The sequence below is a fragment of the Juglans regia genome, chromosome 3, assembly GCF_001411555.2.
Source record: "Juglans regia cultivar Chandler chromosome 3, Walnut 2.0, whole genome shotgun sequence".
Lineage (NCBI taxonomy): Eukaryota > Viridiplantae > Streptophyta > Magnoliopsida > Fagales > Juglandaceae > Juglans > Juglans regia.
In genome coordinates, this window is record NC_049903.1 from 1,384,505 (window position 1) to 1,402,139 (window position 17,635).

General features: G+C 36.2%; 4 protein-coding genes and 1 non-coding gene across 5 annotated transcripts; 1 reads left to right on the forward strand and 4 right to left on the reverse strand.

The window, feature by feature from the left end:
- Positions 1–247: 247 nt before the first annotated feature.
- LOC108987690 (rho GTPase-activating protein 5-like) lies at positions 248–4,789 on the reverse strand. Its single transcript, XM_018960668.2, has 5 exons — positions 3,967–4,789; positions 2,626–2,746; positions 2,054–2,173; positions 1,510–1,740; positions 248–1,094 (listed from the first exon to the last, which is right to left on the reverse strand). Exons 1-5 carry the CDS (start codon positions 4,365–4,367, stop codon positions 474–476), a joined length of 1,494 nt encoding a protein of 497 aa, XP_018816213.2. The 5' UTR covers positions 4,368–4,789; the 3' UTR covers positions 248–473.
- A 2,721-nt stretch (positions 4,790–7,510) lies between these two features.
- Positions 7,511–9,491, reverse strand: LOC108987688 (probable small nuclear ribonucleoprotein G). The gene is made up of 3 exons (XM_018960666.2): positions 9,385–9,491; positions 7,945–8,066; positions 7,511–7,835 (listed from the first exon to the last, which is right to left on the reverse strand). The coding sequence occupies exons 2-3, from the start codon at positions 8,044–8,046 to the stop codon at positions 7,776–7,778; spliced, it is 162 nt and encodes a 53-aa protein (XP_018816211.1). The 5' UTR covers positions 8,047–8,066; positions 9,385–9,491; the 3' UTR covers positions 7,511–7,775.
- A 134-nt stretch (positions 9,492–9,625) lies between these two features.
- On the reverse strand, positions 9,626–9,697 carry TRNAP-CGG. The gene has a single exon. It is a non-coding gene; the product is annotated as a tRNA-Pro (tRNA).
- Positions 9,698–12,398: 2,701 nt separating this feature from the next.
- On the forward strand, positions 12,399–12,912 carry LOC108987689 (auxin-responsive protein SAUR15-like). Its single transcript, XM_018960667.2, has one exon. It carries the CDS (start codon positions 12,488–12,490, stop codon positions 12,863–12,865), a length of 378 nt encoding a protein of 125 aa, XP_018816212.1. The 5' UTR covers positions 12,399–12,487; the 3' UTR covers positions 12,866–12,912.
- An 810-nt stretch (positions 12,913–13,722) lies between these two features.
- Positions 13,723–17,035, reverse strand: LOC108983304. The gene is made up of 3 exons (XM_018954894.2): positions 16,193–17,035; positions 14,494–14,665; positions 13,723–14,349 (listed from the first exon to the last, which is right to left on the reverse strand). Exons 1-3 carry the CDS (start codon positions 16,985–16,987, stop codon positions 13,883–13,885), a joined length of 1,434 nt encoding a protein of 477 aa, XP_018810439.2. The 5' UTR covers positions 16,988–17,035; the 3' UTR covers positions 13,723–13,882.
- Positions 17,036–17,635: the final 600 nt, after the last annotated feature.

Here is a 17,635-nt window from a genome sequence, read left to right on the forward strand (position 1 = left end):
CTTGAATATGATTTGACGATCTTCTCCTCAAATCATCTTTTTATAAGGAATTATGATAATTGAAAATTTGTTTTCTTCCATAGAGATATTTCTCTCTCTCTCTCTTTTTTTTTTTCCTGCTACAATAGATCATCATATTAAAAAATATATATTTATCAAAAGAAGAAGAATTGACGAGGGTTTTCAAAAGCCACAGCTCAGTGGTCAAAGGCATTTCAATTGAACAAAGGCTGTTGTACTATGGAAGTGGAAACACAAAGATGTTAGAACTGGTTAAGGACAAGTTAAAGAAGCAAGAAAAGTTCAAAGACACCCACCACCCCCCACTCAGAAGCACATTGTAAAAAGCACACATGAAAATCATACACATTTTTTCCACAGGTGGAAAATGCAATATCCCCAACTGGTTTTACCCGCTGGCCATCCCAACCCCACCCCCCAATCCCACCAGAAACAGCAATCAAAAGCCCCCTTCAACGCCAGGCTTCAAACAGCTCCGTCCTTGAGTTTATACGCCCAACAATTCCTTGCCCCTTGGTTTTCTCTGCAGGTCTTGGTGCACGAGACATGACGCATTCGTTGACTTTTTTGGATCCCTTCTTGATACTTGAAATACTTGATTGGCCAGTTTTGCTCTTGGAAATATTTTTTGGAACCCCTCCACTCGGCTTTGTTGAACCACCCTCTTCCAGTCCGCTTACAAAGGATGAATTCACTTGAGAAACAACCTCACAGGGACAGTTATCAACCAGAGACTGATTCCCCCCAGGAGTGACAATTTCACTAGAATGGAGGAAATTTCTTGCTCCACGTTCAATTGTAGTGTCACCTTGAATTGAGTGACCAGGGCTCTCTAATGCCGGGTCTTCAGCAGCAAAGGATTTCTCTTCAACACTGTTTTCCTCCTCTTTGGGTCCCTGAATACAAAGTTCTGAAGAGCTTTGATATCCATCCTCATCAGAAGGCTCCAGGTGTGAATTAGGAGTTGACTCTACCACAGATTCTTCTCTTTCTCTTAGCGTCGTAACAATAAGAGTTTTGAGAAAGTTCATCACCTGGACTGCATACATCAATGCAGTCAAAGGGTCTGCCATCTGCATGTGCATCAAATTTAGGAAGGCCGTTATTGCACTTCAAATTAACCAGATTGCATGATCAAAACCATATTTTGGTATAATAACCTGAGCACTAGGGTCAATGAAAGATAAGGTTCTTGGTAAGACAGACGGCAGAACAAGATTATTAGTAAAACATCGTGACACAATTTTCATGTTAGTAAAACATCTGAACAATTATCTGATTTTAGGAAGATTTTGGCATGCTCCTAGTTAATTCCCTGTCGTGTCAACAAACTCTGTTATTTTCACAAGCTTAAGGCACAACCATGAACACCACAGAGGAACATATGAACATGGATACAATCAAACCTCAGCTCCACTCCACTCCACACAGATGGATTTGGCTTATATATGTGAGTCAAATGTAAGAAAGAAAATAACTTTCATTCACCTGAGTCATGTTCGGTGCAAATACCATGGCAATATTGCGAGCATTCATCTTGTTCGAGTGTTCCAGTTGTGCGACATCTGCCATTAGGTTTATCGCCCAATCCAGCAGATCAGCTTCTGTTGGTGGAAGTAGTCGCACAAGCTGAGCACACTCCTCTTCTGACTGGGATTGCATCACCTGTTCTGGTGAGAGGGAGTCCAAAACACCAGATGGGAGCTCTCTAAACCAAGCCTATTGAAGCACAAAAAAGGTCAGATTAACGTAAAATGTGAAGTTGAAGTTGACAACCTTGAATCCACCAGCATGAAGGAATTGGGAGGTTGGTTTTTTTTTTTTGTTTGGAAAGGGGGGGGTATCTGCAACCTATGAATGATGCACCAGACAGTTTACAGTTAACATTAGAAAATCAGTACCGCAAAAGGGGGAAAAAAAAACAACTCAGTTGGCGTGTTGTAAACAATACAAAAGCACGAGTTCTTTATTACGAAGCATTAGGCGTGAACAGATGAACAGATTAGGAGAAGATCAGTCAGCAATGTCGTACCTTTATAAGACCGGCCAGGCAGTGTTCATCAATGTTATCTGGTATCACACCTCGATTTAATTGGTCCCTAACATACTCCTCCTGACTGTTCTCAGCATTAATTCTGAAGATTCCTTCCGCCTGCATGTTTGAGTTCACAGTCATTTAATGTTTGCTGGAGTGGAACAGTATGAAGATTTCTAAAAGTTCCAGTGCTACATTATAAAGTCCCATTCAAGAAGTAATCGTGATGGAAGAAACTCTATTGACCCTGTATGATTTAAGAGTCAGGGTGTAGCACGACAAATTCTACCGATAAGGCATAATGACTTTTTTATTTTATTTTTATTTTTTTCATACATTTTTTTAATATTCTTAAACATTTTAAAAAAATTCACATTATCATTAAAAAAATAATTTTTTAATCACTAAGTAAAAAAAAAAAAAAAGGTGTCGGAAGACACCATTGGGACCCAAATTTCAGTGACTTCAGCATTATTGATGATTTAATAGTTGAACCTCAATGTAATAAACTGTCACATCCACTTAACATTGAAGAATAAAGGGACAACAAAGGACTAATAATCAAGTACCTGCAAGCCCCCTTGTGCATACAATCGCCTTTGCATCATCAGCAATATTGTTGGCACACTATTTCCTCTTGCATCAAATGAAAGCTGCATAGATTCCGTTGAAACCCCAAAAACATTTGCACTGCAGATGAAAATTATCTATGTCATTAGTATAAATAGCTTGGAAACAGTCATCATTGAAAACGAGAAAGTAGAATATGCCATATGACTTGTGAAGATACACACAGATCATTGCAGAATGACAACCAAACATGTATATAAATGTCACAGATAGTAAGTAAACTATGTAACATGAACCTTTGGAAAAAAAATAGAAGCAAATGCAAAGGTACTGGCAACAGAAGCATGTCATATGAATATCTAAAAAATGAAAGAGAATGAGATCGCCCAAGAGTTGTCCTGTATATGAGAATTTAAGTGTGCAGAACGGGGGGGAAGTGAGAGAACGCAAAGGACCGCCCAGGTATACAGCATCAAGTAGATACTTGTTTTTACCCTCACATAAAACCACATTATTTCCTTCTTTAATGAAACTGTCAATATATTGTTCGTGAAAGAGGAGTTAAGAGTGGTTATTCCAATTGGCTTTGGATCACAATGAAAAACCAGAAAATAGAGACTAAAGGTCCAGTTGGTTGCTTGAAAACACACCCTTCAAAAGTAGGTCACATTTAAAAAGGAAAAGGCAAGATGATTGGTGAAATTGAATTACCGAGCCCAACATGAGGTACGCCAGTAGGTCTAATACCAAAGACCAAAGCAAAACATAATGCCATATTATCAAAACGAAATTAGAGCCAAGTAAATAAACTCAAAAAGGATAGAGAAAATCTCTAAATCAGAAACGCAACCAAAATAAACAGACGGTCAAGATGATTCTTAGTGACTCCAATCCAGCCCCAGTTCTAGTTTATTCAACCCGCACAAATCTTACAACTCCTAAAGACATGGTACTATGCTAATCGAACATAATAATGTCACATAATTCATACACAAGATTACGAAGAATATCATCATACGATGCCTTACGAGGGGGCATAACCCTCTATAATTCAATAAATAAAACCCAAAACTAGATTCTTTACTTAAATCCAAAGCTACCCATTTGTATAAGCAAAGAACGTGACTTACTTGAAGGAATTGACAGGAAAACAGAAATAATTAGAATTACAAACAAATCCCAAATTCAGAACGGAATTTCAAGAATGTGTTACACCAGATTATGAAAACCCAGAGTAAAATTTTTCATAAAGACCAAAAACTACTTCTAAGTGAAAACATAACATACACGCTGAGGGAGGAAAGACAATATGAAAGAAAACACGAAATTTAGATACAGACCTGGCACTAGGGACCCTTCTGGGGACCTCAGGTTCAAACTCAACAGGCAAACCAAGAAAACCATGGAAGCGATCAAACGTGACATGGGCAACATGCCTGACTTCGGAAGGCCACCCAATCTCCATGGAAGAGAGCTTCCCTGACCCAGCAGTGCTACACCCAATCAAAGACTTCCTAAAAGCAGCCACCAAAAGTGCTAAAAGAGACAGCTGATCTCCCTCTCTGTCCCTTTCCTTCCTTTTCCTGTCTCCTCCTCCAACACCTTCCTCTCCCTCCTCTATATCCGAATGGTCCTCTATGGTAGGACTGTTAATAAGGGCACGAGGGTGTGACCCATCATTCGGTGTGGAAGAGCTTGAAGGCGAAGGGAAGTGAGATGGAGATTGGAGTACATCAGTCATATTTAGGGAAATTATTTGGTGGGCAAGACAGAGTCTTTTTCCACTTTTTTTCTTCGTCGAAATTTATTTGGCTAATTTTTATTGGAATTTTTTCGGAGGCGTCTTTGGCAAGACCTGGATTTGGGACTGAATGTGGAGTAGAGTTGGATTCAAGGAAGGTCTTTGGAGGGTAAGATGTGCCTATCATCAACTTTTTTGTCTCTTTTATTTCCTCTATCCTTGCTGGCTTTTCTTGCGCAGAGGTTTGTAGCAAGCGAGAGACAGAGAGAGAAGCAGAACGGGTATGGATTTTGCGGGGAGGGGAGTAGGATGGAAATAGAGAGAGAGAGAGAGAGAGAGCACGAACTATTAATTTGCTTTTGTATTCTAGTTCGAGGGAAGAAAATGGAGGTGGGTAGTTGTTTGCGCTTCACATTTCACAAGCAAGCCGTCTAATCAATCACCTTAGGATTGTAGGGCGCTGTGCACTTATTGTACCCTAAGGAAACAAGATTAATGATTATACTAACAACGATGGTCAATAGTTCTAGCGGGGATGATAATGGGTTTTAGATTTTAGTAATCTAATAATAACAAACGAGCCTTACAATAATATATGATACGGATTTTAGATTTTAGTAATCTCACAAATGAGATTATTTTATACGAATTGAATAAGATATTATTAAAATATTATTTTTATTATTTTAAAATTTTAAAATTTTAAAAATTAAATTATTTATTATATTTTATATAAAAATTAAAAAAATATAATAATAAGATAAAACCTTCTCTACATATATATGATACGGGTTTTAAATTTTAATAATAAATGAGATTATTTAAATAAGATATTATTAAAATATTATTTTTATTATTTTAAAATTTTAAAAATTAAATTATTTATTATATTTTACATAAAAATTAAAAAAATATAATAATAAAATAAAACCTTATCTACATATAAACAAGCCTTAAGCTTTAGAAATTGATCTCTGCCATTTTCGTGTTAAGTCAACTGCAATATGGTAGATTCCTGTATAATTTTAAATTTCTGTCTAATACAATTATTACAGAAATATAAATTACAAAATGGAAATTGAATATACCATTCTTGATTGCAATCATTATGCTTACTTCCATATTTGTGTTTTATCCATCATTATCTCCAACTGTCAAAGTTTTGTGTTGACTTTTATAATTTTTTGGGGGAAAAAGAATATTATCGTTATATGGATATTAATGAAAATCTGTTAGTAATGTGATATCAAGACTTTTTCGTATAATTAGGTATAGTTTATTTTTATCTTATTTAATTATTATAAATTTTTATATAAAATAAAATAAATAATTTATCTTTTTTTAAATTTAAAAATAAAAATAATATTAAAAAATATATATTCTAATAATATTTTATTTAACTTATAACTTTTCATCTTATTTTATATAGAAAAACAATCCAGACGTTAGTTTTTATAATCATAATTCTACTAGATATGCTTACATTTTTTAGGATGCAGACTGTAATTAGACAGTTACACATCTAGAAGCACAAAGGGTCTTCTAAGCAAGCCGCATGATTCTGACAAGTAAAAGACAGAATCGAAGCCCAAGTAGACCATCAAAGACTAATCTTTTTCGTTTATTATCGTTTGTTTTTTTGGGGGGTTTCGTTGAGTAATGTCGAAGAGTTAAGGCCACCTAGTTCCAGACCTAATAATAAGTTTCGATAAGAGACATTAAAAATATTGTCTGAAACTGGGTCCACCAGTTTCCTGAAAACACGTCTGCTGGTTCTTCTAGTTCGAAACTCGAAAATATTGTCTGTACAGTGCTCCTTGGTTCCTTATCAAAGCTTAATGAGCTCTTAAGATGATTGAATCCCTTACAATAAGGGATTTCCTGGACCTAATAATGATCATTTTGGACAAGAAAACTTTGTAGTTTGGACTAAGAGCTATCCACATAAGCATGTTTATCCGAAACCCCATTATTAAAACTAATATGCATGGAACCAACCAAAGATGGTGACAACCAAAATTTATTTTCGTTCTTCTTCTCAAATGATTAAACAAGCCTCTGGACCACAACAACAACCTACCCTCTTCCAAGATCCAGAAGACAAATAAAAACTTCCGACTCTGATAAAAAAAAATAGGTTAAGAAAGAAGAACTTGTGCGATATAAAGTATTGCATAAGCAATGGAAGTGCAGCTGTAAAAACACACTGCCATCATGACCTTAATCTAGTATTGTTGCCAGCAAACACATGTGCCACCTTTTTAACAAACACAAATTTTTAGCAAGTGGTAATAATGTAAGAACAGAGAGATTCTCCAGTGGTTGGTGGGTCTGAGTTGTCTACGACTCTATTAATATAACATGATGCATAGATCTTTGTTACTTCGTGTGAAGCATCTCCCAGCATATATATATATATATAGCTGGTTGTTTTTTACTTTGATTTTTAGACCTCGATGCCGGTTTCAATTTTAGTTTGCTTACCAAAAGGTGCTTGATGCCCTTCTGAGACAGTTCTTCAGTTATCAGTGGGCGTACAAAGAAAAAGGTAAAGCAAAATAGACCTGTTTTATTGGATTGGAAAAGCGAACTTCAATAGAAGACAACCGTTGAAACTCACAAGGTTAGTCACTATTCAAAATTCAAACTGCACGGGGCGGGCAGCTGTTCATCTTTTTGTGTGCCCTAAAACCGAAGGACCAGTCCAGTAGTCCTAGGAATATTAACCACAAGAATGAAACGCGAACAATATCAACCTCCATTCATATTGCATCCTAATAAACGGAATACAACGTTCAATGGAAAATTTGAAAGAAAGCCTTTCTTATTCTAATTGCCAAATACATTTGAGATGAAGGGGGGATAGGTCTAGGGAGCCGGCAAGAGGGGCCTCTCTGTTGGATAAAATGCAACCTGCAAATGCTAGGAATAATTTTAAATTTTATGAATAAGCATGACCTCATCTGACCGGACAAAAATTAAGATTAAACAAATAATGGTAATATAGCTTGAAATTTGGGCTCAACCACAGCCAAATATAAATATTCAGGCTGATTTGATAGCACATATAATCCTCCAAAACCTTGATACCGAACAGACGTGTCACAGTCAAAAAATATATAAATCAGTTGCAATGACACAGCTGGAGAAGCAAAGCATATAAGCCAATCGTTATAAAGTATCAGAACTATATTGACCAAAGTCATGGCTATTCCAACAGCATCCATACAAATAAACAATACTATTAAATCTGTGCTTGAAAATGGGAATGCAGAAATAAGTTCTAAACTGCTCCACAAAATCAGCACCTAATCCAGATTATCAGAACACCTTCCTTCACACAATAATAGCCATGCCATCCAAAGCAAACACTAGATCACACAGAGAATCCGCAGCATTATGAAACTACTAAGTTCTGTTTACTGGTTCAAGAGCCTCAACAGTGACCACGCTATTTCCTCTGATCACCTGCAGCAGTTAAGGTAATATGAGCTAAAAAGTAAGCGGTAATCAACTTATCATTATTCTAATGGTGGTTTTATCAGCTAGCTAGGAAACAAAAAAAGAAAGTACCCACCACCATTCCGATATCATTTTTCTCATTCCCGTTCATTTCCACGGTGTTGTCAACCACTAGATTCATAAACTGGTCAAAACCATGAAGTGTTCCAACAACCATCCGATTTGCATTCAACTTGACTGCAATATAAACACCAATTGCTTCAAAAATAAAACTATTGGGTACCATTACAAATATATTAAACTATATACATCAATCATTCCTTGGCACAAGAAGAGTGCTCATAATAATACTGTAAATATAGAGTATTTGAGCCTAAGAAGCTCAAGAGTCCAAAGAAAACACAATTAATTACCTAAGCTACATACCCGCCACACGGGCACACATACACATGCGCACGTGCATCAGTTACATCTTCGTTTGCTCATAAATGTATCCAATATTACTAGGCACCACAAACAGAAATCTAATTAAAAGTCCTCAGTAAAATCCATCCATGGGCTGATAAAGAATTCAGGGATGAAACTTAAAAGACTTGAGATGTCAGCATGTTGTGTTATTCAAAACGAACCCAGGGGATGAGATGCACATCACTGTCTCGAGATATCAAGTGAGTTTCATGAAAACAAGACTTTGTAGAGAACATAAACCACAAACCCTAACAAATAATTGCAAAAGAACCTTTGCAAACGAGCACTTCTACACTTTAAATTACTTTTCCAAGGACTTCCAATATGTGCATCCTTGGGCACATGAAGGATGTCTCTACGACTCTCTACTTCTTACAATCTTATTGAGACCTATGGTATACCCGATGGTTGAATACAAATACGAAAGAAGACAACCAAACAAACTTGAAAAGACATCCCCGAGACGAATTAACCACAATGTAAAACCCGTGACTAGTGATTAGGACAAGAGGAGGCCAGTGTAAGTTACAATTACCTTCACACTTAGAGCAACAAAGAGTCAACGCCAAAAAAAAGTTTCGGTACAAAACATTCACCAAACGACCGCAATACCAATAGTACCCCGGGCAGGGTTATCTTATAAGGACCACAAACAAAAAGTACAATACAACACAATATTTCACAAGCCCAACAACAAAATAATACACTTTCCGAGAATGCAACTGCTACAGTTAAAGAATTTAATAGACGGCGAGGAACAAAATGAGAAGCTAAATGTCAAGTACTAACTTCTAAGCAGTTTTACTTTCTGTGAAAAAAATTGAAAAAATGGCTACAACTAAGCTTCACAGTCAGCTTGGTCATCGAGTCTTGGATTTTCTCAGGGACCAAAGAAAGGAAAAAAACGCATAATAGAACAAAACCTAAAAAAGAAAATGGAAAAGAAATGAAGGCAGAAATGTTATTACTCTGAAGCTTCTTGTCCATGTATTGTTACATAACAAGGAAAATATAGAGTTAGAATCTAAATTTACAATCCCAGAACCAAGTTACCAACTGCTCTGGAGAGAAAGAGTGACAGACTTACTTCTTGAGATCCGGTGGCTGGCCTGATCTGCTCATGTTGAAGGGCCTACGAGCGGGTAAGAGCGCGCGCGCGAGAGAGAGAGGGGAGGAGGATGGGTGGGATTCCGCAAAACCCTAAATAAAATATTCTGCTAGCAGCTGGACTGGATTACAATGGCTATCTATTGGGCTGGAGATGTAATAATGGGCCCTAATGAGAAGAAATCGGCCCACTTAAAATTTAAAATAAAATAAAAAGTGATGGGGTGTTGCGAGAATCGAACTCGCGACCTCTCGCACCCGAAGCGAGAATCATACCACTAGACCAAACACCCGATCTTCTCAATATGTTGCATTAAAATATTTAAATTGTAAAGTCACCAATTACTTTTCTTTTTTTTTGGTTTAATAATTTCTGAATTTTGACCAACACCCAATTGCTTGGAAGTTTGATTAACATTACTTTTGATACTGTAAAACATGAATCTGAATAATAATAATAAAAAGCTATCAAAATGAAATCAAGAGACACAATAGTAATAGTAATAACAACAATAATAATAAAAAATAAATGATATTTACAATCGTAGAGTACGTAAATATTACGTAATTTTTATAAAAAAAGATAAGTAAATGTGAAGTTTACATGAAAAAAAAAACTTAATTTTATAATAGAAAAATTTAATTGTAAGAGATTCTGCGCACTAATACGCGCATCTAGTCAATATAATTGGTCAGAAAATATATTTTATTAAAAACAGTGATAATTTGAATTTAGAATATGAAAATAACAATATTAGTACGCAGATTGGTACATAAACTTGCTTGTACATGACAAAACTCTTTTATAATAATGAACCCCACAACTTTTCAAAAAAATTACGCAATGCTTACGTACTGCGCGGCTGTATCTAGCATTGCTTGATTGAAAATCATGGTTCAAATTAATACTTGATCATTTTTCAAGAATGTATTCATAGTTCATAATGCTTCAAAATTGAATTTAGTAAAAATAATGAAATTAAGATAAAAATAAGGTACTGGCATGACGAAGACAAGATGGGACCTTGCAAGTGGAGTAATTCCATGTTACACTCAATGGGAAATTTGATATTGAGATTACAATGCCAAATGAGAAAAGTGCAATCGATAGACTTTGAACTTTTGAATTATACCCCCAACGAAAGTCTAAAATGTACGAAACATTAATTTATAGTGACCCAATGATATTTCTCAAATTAGAAGACATTTGAAATTGATAGATTAGTCTGACACTACAATAGAATATGGTCGTAAGGGTAGAATAATTTACAACAATTTATTAAATTTCATTCAAAATATCATCATTAATATCTAATGTCAAGCTTTTTCGTTGGAATTGAGTTTTATCCAAGCAATTTTTTCGATAATCGATATGTTGAAAAATAATCTCATATTATCTGTAAATAAGATCTCATATATACCATTAAGAAATTCATAAACTTAATTCATTTTTTCTTTATGATAAATGAAGTAATATCGTTGTAATTACATAATTGCATACAGAAAGTGATTATCACCAATGAGATAGTTGATTGCATAAGTCCAACTCGTTTGTAGTAGTGTGAGAGTATCTGTATCTCTCTTTTTTTCTCTGACTTTCTAATTCTTAGGCGAACAAGTGGAAGTAGGCATCCAAAAGTCGAAGTGAAATCGGTACACGATGCATGCATTCTACTTTCAAAGTACAAATTGGACGATGGGGGGGACATACGGAAGAGTCACGCCGGCATAGGACTTAACGAGTCAACGTGTCGTATTATTAATGGATTTTCAACCCAATTCGAAGCCTAATTCGTGTTCTCTTGGCTCTTGTGTCAACTATTCCCTTAATTATAATTTCTCCGGCTCTTTATTTTTGAGTTGTAGGTGAGAGGACTTCCCAACCTCACACGTTTGAGTGGTCTTTTGACCATTGTTTTAATTAGTACTGATAATATTTAAGAACATACTTTATTGATTATTTCTTACTAAATTAATGCCAATAATGGAGCTCCAAGTATATATATCATGCCACCCACCAAAACACTTTCTGCCCTTAAATTCCAGAAAAGAATATATATTTTTTTTAATGGTTGGCAAAGCATTTTTCTACATGGCCGGCCATGTGATTTTTCTTATCAAAATCCCCATGGCAAAGAGAAGAGAATTTACAGATGTTTAAGAGGCGCGCTCCTTCCTTTGAGTAGCCCGACCTTCCTCTTCTTATTTTTGGCATAAAATATGGAGTTTGGTTTAAAAGGTGGAAGTTATTTATTTGTTCTGATTACTGATTGAACTAAGATTCCGATAAGGTAGAAATGGTGGTTTAGATTTAAAAATTCACTAAACTAAGCAACAATCAGTAGTCGTCAGTTTTTCTTAATTTATTCAATTAAGCTCAATAGATTCTTCAGCAAATGTTCACCTTTATCATTTTCCCCCAACCCCCTAATGGACCTGACAGATTTACATGCATGTCGTGGGAGATCGAGTAGTATCACTTTTATGGGGATTCTTACCGACCTCCAAATAAAAACAGTTGACTAGGATTCTCTGGCCACCCAACAATGTGTCACCAACAAATGTGGGGGATAATGTATTGCCATCCCATCATGGATTATCATTCTTTATATCGGTAAGTAAAGATGCTTGTTTGCTCGTCTAGTTCAAATATTGAGAATATTTCAAATATTTTCAGAATATTTTATTATTATTTATTATTTACTTATTATTTATTATTATTTAATATTATTTTATTATTATTATTTATTATTATTCATAAAATACTTGAAAATACCTATAACCTTAAACTTTTATTAACTGCAAATAGTTTGCTAAATATAAATGAATCAATAATTAAATCCCTGTAATCATAGATTCCACATTTTTCTATAGAGTCAAACATACAACAGTTTACGCGACATTCCACCCATACTACTTTGCAAATAAAACCCTCTCCACCCATCCATTTCCACTGCCCAAAGTCATGAGAATACTTCCCCTTTAGCTCTCTGTTTGACCTCAAAATCTTCATCATCCTCTTGCTAAACCACCCTCTCCCTTCTCCCCTCTTTGAAGTACTGTAGGATAAGGGGAAAAAAAAAATGCTGGGGAAGAAAATGGTATCTTTCAAGAAGCTAACCAAGAAGGTAAAGGCTATGGGTGGAGTTGATCAGGAGCCATCACATCATGAATGCTTGCTCCAGGAATTTGAGGAAGGTTCCCCTTCTTCCACAACGCCAACAGGCTTCTTCGCGGTGTATGTAGGGGACGAGCGCCAAAGGTTCGTGGTTCCGACCGGCTTTCTCTCGCACCCACTTTTCAAGATGCTGTTGGAGAAGTCATGCAACGAGTTTGGGTTCGAGCAAAGCACTGGTTTGGTGGTTCCATGCAGTGTCTCTACTTTTCAAGAGGTTTTAAACGCTGTAGAATGCAGTAACGGGAAGTTTGACTTCGGGAAACTAGTTGAGGAATTTGTTTAGATTGTAGAAGATAGATAGCACATATATATATAGAACCAGTACGTACTTTTATACCAATGCAAGTGCATGGGCCCTATAATGATCTCTAATAGGTGCTTACCATTCAGTGGATGTAGATATTTGACATGTATTATAGAAATACAAGTCAGTTCTTCAAAATGGCTGAGGTAATTTTGATCATATGTGTTATGAGCTTAATTCCAATTTCTCGAACGAAATGGAAGGGTTACACGTTGATTCCCTCCCCCCTTTTAGAGATAGTAGATTTCCACGGTTATACTCATGATCCATATAATCCACACGGTAAAATAAAAGAATAGACCTTAAAAGAGCTGGGATTGTTTTGCTGGGTATTAATACTTGCAGCTGGACTACCTGTCCTCTGCAATCAACATGTCGATTCGAAAAGATATCTAAAGAACTGCTAAGTGAATCACTGAATATATGTATATAGGTGATTTACTATGCATCAGTCACTATTTACTCTTACACTCTACACCTATAGTTTTTTCACAAAATATGGAGTGGTGAATAGTAATTGATGAGAAATTTTTTTCATATATATAGTTCACAAAAACCGATAGTGCTGCTGATCTCGTGCACATCGGAATCAAATATCCAAGCAAACCTCTGATTGCTTAACCGATAAGTTCTCTAACCCAAACGATGGATCATTGGAACTCCGGCTTCCATTCATGATTGATGCAGTTATATGCAGGACTGTGTTCTCACCTGCTCAACCATGCAGTCATATGTATCTTTGGTGCGGTTGGAGTATTGCAGGTTTTGAGACACGGTTTGGTGCAGCTAGTTGGATAATGGATCATTTTGATCCGTTTAAGTTTGAAGACCACATATGATCAAATTCCAACATTTTAAGGAAAGGGAAATGAATGAGATGTGCATCAAGATCAAATGCAACGATTGTATGTTCATCGTCCCAAACAAAAGAAAGAGGGCATTTCACAATCACAAGCTCGTAAGAAAATATATAGCTCCAAGAAAGAAAGCAGGCGTCTAGCTCTCACTCTCCAATTGATTACAACCATCCACAAGAATCCTCCTCGTATGATCAATTAGTTCTTGCATCTGCTCCTTTGAATGAAGGGGCGCTGGATACACAAATGCACAGTCCAAACGACCATTTCGTATTGTGTCGAATATGGCAATGGAGGGACCCACACCATGGACTGAAGCGCATACTACATAATCCTCCAGCCCAATCAATTGATGCATTTGATTAGAATCATCAATAATGGGGTCCTCAAACACCGAGATTAAGGCGGTTCTCAAGGACGATGATGGGGTCAAACTAGGATTCTCAATGGCCTTGCACATGAGGAAGTTCAGGTCAGACATATCTGAGAAATGCTTGTTGTTTTTCTTAGCATCTGCAAAGGACGTGTAGCATCTATTCGCCAGATCCCATATATTTTCTTCCCCCGACATGTCGTGTGTATTCAGAATGCCAGAATGGTAGAATCCTGCTTGTTACAAATACCTTTGTCATCTTACCAACTTCTGTATAGAGCTAATTCAAGTTGAGCAAAGAAGACTTGGGCATACAAAACAACTCCATAACCCCTTATATATTTAGCATGCATAAGATTCTTAGGAACGAGGTTTACCTAAATGGTGACTGCAAAGGGCAGGATCAAGAATTGAACGGCAGTCTACGAGGGTCACCACAGCATACTTCTCCGTCTGCTGATCAGGAAGGTGTTGTTTAGAGGTATAAGCTGCAATCAATCCAGCCGCTGCCAAGGCTCCGCAAAGTTTAATCCCCCTTGACTTGCATTTCTACAGAATTTGTGCCAAAACACAAGTGGCGAGGTCACGAATCAAGAAAAGACAAACGGAAGATGCTAATGATCAAACTTGGAACTCTAAGATATAGTTCACCAACTTAATTAAGATAGCTATAAAGAGTATGCCATTGTTTGACAAATTCACGTAGATTATGGACCAAAGCATTTTCGCTCATGTTTTCATGAATTGAAGAGCTTATATTAAGCATCTAGGTAGTTGAAAATTCGAATCGCATATGAGTGACCCCTATGCACCTATGACAGATCTTATCATATGAATTATTGAGGGTTAGTGCTTCATACCATTCGGTAGTAAGGTTAAAAGTCAGTCTTTGAGCCTCAAAAAATTATTCTAGCCAGCCCTTGACAGCATTACAAAAACATTGATTTGAAAGTTGGGAAAAATTATACTTGTCCCTTCCTAAAGATGACCAACAGATAACTAAAGTTATCAATTTCTCCTTCTAACATACTGCTCATCCTCGTTTAGCATAAAATTGTTGAGATCGTGTCACATCACTTATTTTTCATCCATTTTACAAGTCACCTCTTTACAATTGGGTAAATAACAACTTATGTTTTATGTCGGGAAACAGGTGATATCATATTAGAAAGGGAGTAATACCAGGGGATAAGGTCCACTGAAAAAAAAAACATCATAAAAACCCAATATATCAAGTCTACTGTCTACGTCTAGAGTTCAATAAGAACCCGACGGGCTGCACAGGTGTAGTAGCCCATAGGCCCACACCGCCCCATCTTTGCTGTTGGTGAAAGGAAAGTGGAAGCCATTTGAACAAAGAGAAAAGGGTCCGTGACGTTACTCCAGGATAAGGACCTGGCCCAGGCCGTACTTTGGACATCTAATTGTTATCTTTTCATTTTCTTACGCAACTTAAGATAACCACAAATCATGCCAACGAAATAAATGCACAATTATCGTCCCAACCAATATTGTAATAAATATATTATACTACTTAAAAATATATATATATATATATATATATAATATCAAAAATATCAAATTTTAAGATAAAGAAAATTGGTATTACATTTCTAAAAATGCGAGTTTGGGTGCCAAATAAACAGTTGACGTTAAGAAGCAGGACATTTAGGATGCGTTTCTAAGTTGTGCTGGATTCAATTTTTTATAAATAATAATAAATTAAATAGTAAATAGAGTTATGTAAAATTTATCTAAATTGAATTTAAAAATGAATTTAATAATTTGGTAAAAAGTTAAAAAATGTTATAACTCTTACGTATAAAAATATGTTAAATTAAAAAAAGTTATAGATTAAATATAAAAAAGTTTTTAATTAAGATAAATTTAATAATTTAAAAGTTATATATTTAAATATATCATTCAACTTAAAATTATACTGTATTAATCTTACAACCAACCGCATTAAAATTAAACTCAACTTGTCTTGCACTCAACAGCTACTAGTAATTGTAAAGCGGTAAAGACTATAAAACATTGGCAAAAGTGATGAAAATATTGCCCAATACGACTTACTGCGAGAAGCTTCTCAGTATCAGATGCAGTCATCTGTAGCCTCACCATCTGAGAAAATCTAGTCGAATTCGCGTCCCTAAAATCCAAATTTGTTAACCTCAATGCATTTAAAGAGTAACCAAGCATGTCCATTCCACGCGCCCAGAACGGCTTGTTTGCTTTGCCCGCCGGGATAAGCTCCTCAATTTCCAAATTAACCTCCCCTTTGTCCCCAAATTCCATCTCCATTCCTTCCCCTTCTCTTCCAGACCCCAGCAGCTCTCTCAGTAGGGACATGGCCCCAGTGCGGTCGCATGCTGACGTATGTAGCCTGAGCGTCAGGGCCCACTGGGCTTCGCTCAGCGTGTACACGCTCGCGAAGAGCACGTCTTCGCCTGTGTACGATGGGTGGTCGGAATCAAACCACTTGTTTTGGTTCAGTTCGTGTTCGAGGATTAGATGGAAGGGAGTGATGGACGAGGGGTGGTCGTTTGGGTTTCGGAGGCTCTGGAGGATTTGGGACGTTGATGAGAGATCGAACGGTCGGATCTGGAGGTGAGTGGTGGGAGGAATGAGGAAGGAGAAATTCTTAGTGGTGGTATGGAAGTGGAGCTTGGAGCGGATGATAGGGTGGGCATTTTGGAGATTTTGGAGGGAAGTTTGGGTGGTCGAGATATCTGGGGGTGTAGAGAGGAGGAGGGCTATGACGGTGATGCCGGTGCCGGTGGGAACGGCTTTGCACCAGCTGTACTCGGTGCCACCCACAGTTCGAGTCTTTGGCTCGGCTACTTCTGGGTTGGGGCTCTCGTCAGACATGTTAGCAAGAAAGAAATTAAGGGAGCAAGTGAGTGAAAGAGATCGACGAAATTAAATAGAAGGCAAAGAAATAAATCTACCCTCCCCGTTCTTACAAAAAAAAACACTATTTTTCCACGTGTTTATTCGACATCTTCAGTGGAATATTCCGCAAGAAAATGTTGCTTAGACGTCTGAGAGAGAGAAATTTTTTACTTGAAATTCAACGCTACATTTGGGGCTCGAACATTGTGATATATCATTGTGTGTGTGGTGTTGAGATTTTAAGCTACCCTTTTCACAATTCTTTTAATTTATTTAATTTAATTATTATAAATTTTTTAAATTTTTATATAAAATAAAATAATAATTATTCTCAATTCATCTCATCTTATAATTATAATTTTTTTAAATTTTTACACAAAATAAAATAAATAATTTAACTTTTCAAATATCAAAACAAAGTTAATATTAAAAATATATATTTTAATAATATTTTATTTAACTTTTAATTGTAATCTTATTTTATCTAAAACAAACAGAACTTTAGATAAAACGTGTCTAGAATTTTGGTATGTTTGATGAAAATAAAAAAGTGTTCAAGATTAAATACTAAAATTGTTCCTACGATGCAAATGTGTTTTTTAGAAGTTTTATTTCTAATTTTTA

What these genes read in the sequence shown, in the direction of transcription:
- LOC108987690 (XM_018960668.2), bottom strand. Translation starts at nt 4,367, where the DNA reads ATGACTGATGTACTCCAATCTCCATCTCACTTCCCTTCGCCTTCAAGC. An exon ending in AGAAGGGTCCCTAGTGCCAG is followed by an intron (nt 2,747 to 3,966) that starts GTCTGTATCTAA and finishes TTTCATCTGCAG; the next exon opens with TGCAAATGTTTTTGGGGTTT. An exon ending in GCCTGGCCGGTCTTATAAAG is followed by an intron (nt 1,741 to 2,053) that starts GTACGACATTGC and finishes GTGCTTCAATAG; the next exon opens with GCTTGGTTTAGAGAGCTCCC.
- LOC108987689 (XM_018960667.2), top strand. Translation starts at nt 12,488, where the DNA reads ATGCTGGGGAAGAAAATGGTATCTTTCAAGAAGCTAACCAAGAAGGTA.
- LOC108983304 (XM_018954894.2), bottom strand. Translation starts at nt 16,987, where the DNA reads ATGTCTGACGAGAGCCCCAACCCAGAAGTAGCCGAGCCAAAGACTCGA. An exon ending in ATACTGAGAAGCTTCTCGCA is followed by an intron (nt 14,666 to 16,192) that starts GTAAGTCGTATT and finishes CAAATTCTGTAG; the next exon opens with AAATGCAAGTCAAGGGGGAT. An exon ending in CCTTTGCAGTCACCATTTAG is followed by an intron (nt 14,350 to 14,493) that starts GTAAACCTCGTT and finishes TGTAACAAGCAG; the next exon opens with GATTCTACCATTCTGGCATT.
- LOC108987688 (XM_018960666.2), bottom strand. Translation starts at nt 8,046, where the DNA reads ATGGTTGTTGGAACACTTCATGGTTTTGACCAGTTTATGAATCTAGTG. An exon ending in AAAATGATATCGGAATGGTG is followed by an intron (nt 7,836 to 7,944) that starts GTGGGTACTTTC and finishes TAACTGCTGCAG; the next exon opens with GTGATCAGAGGAAATAGCGT.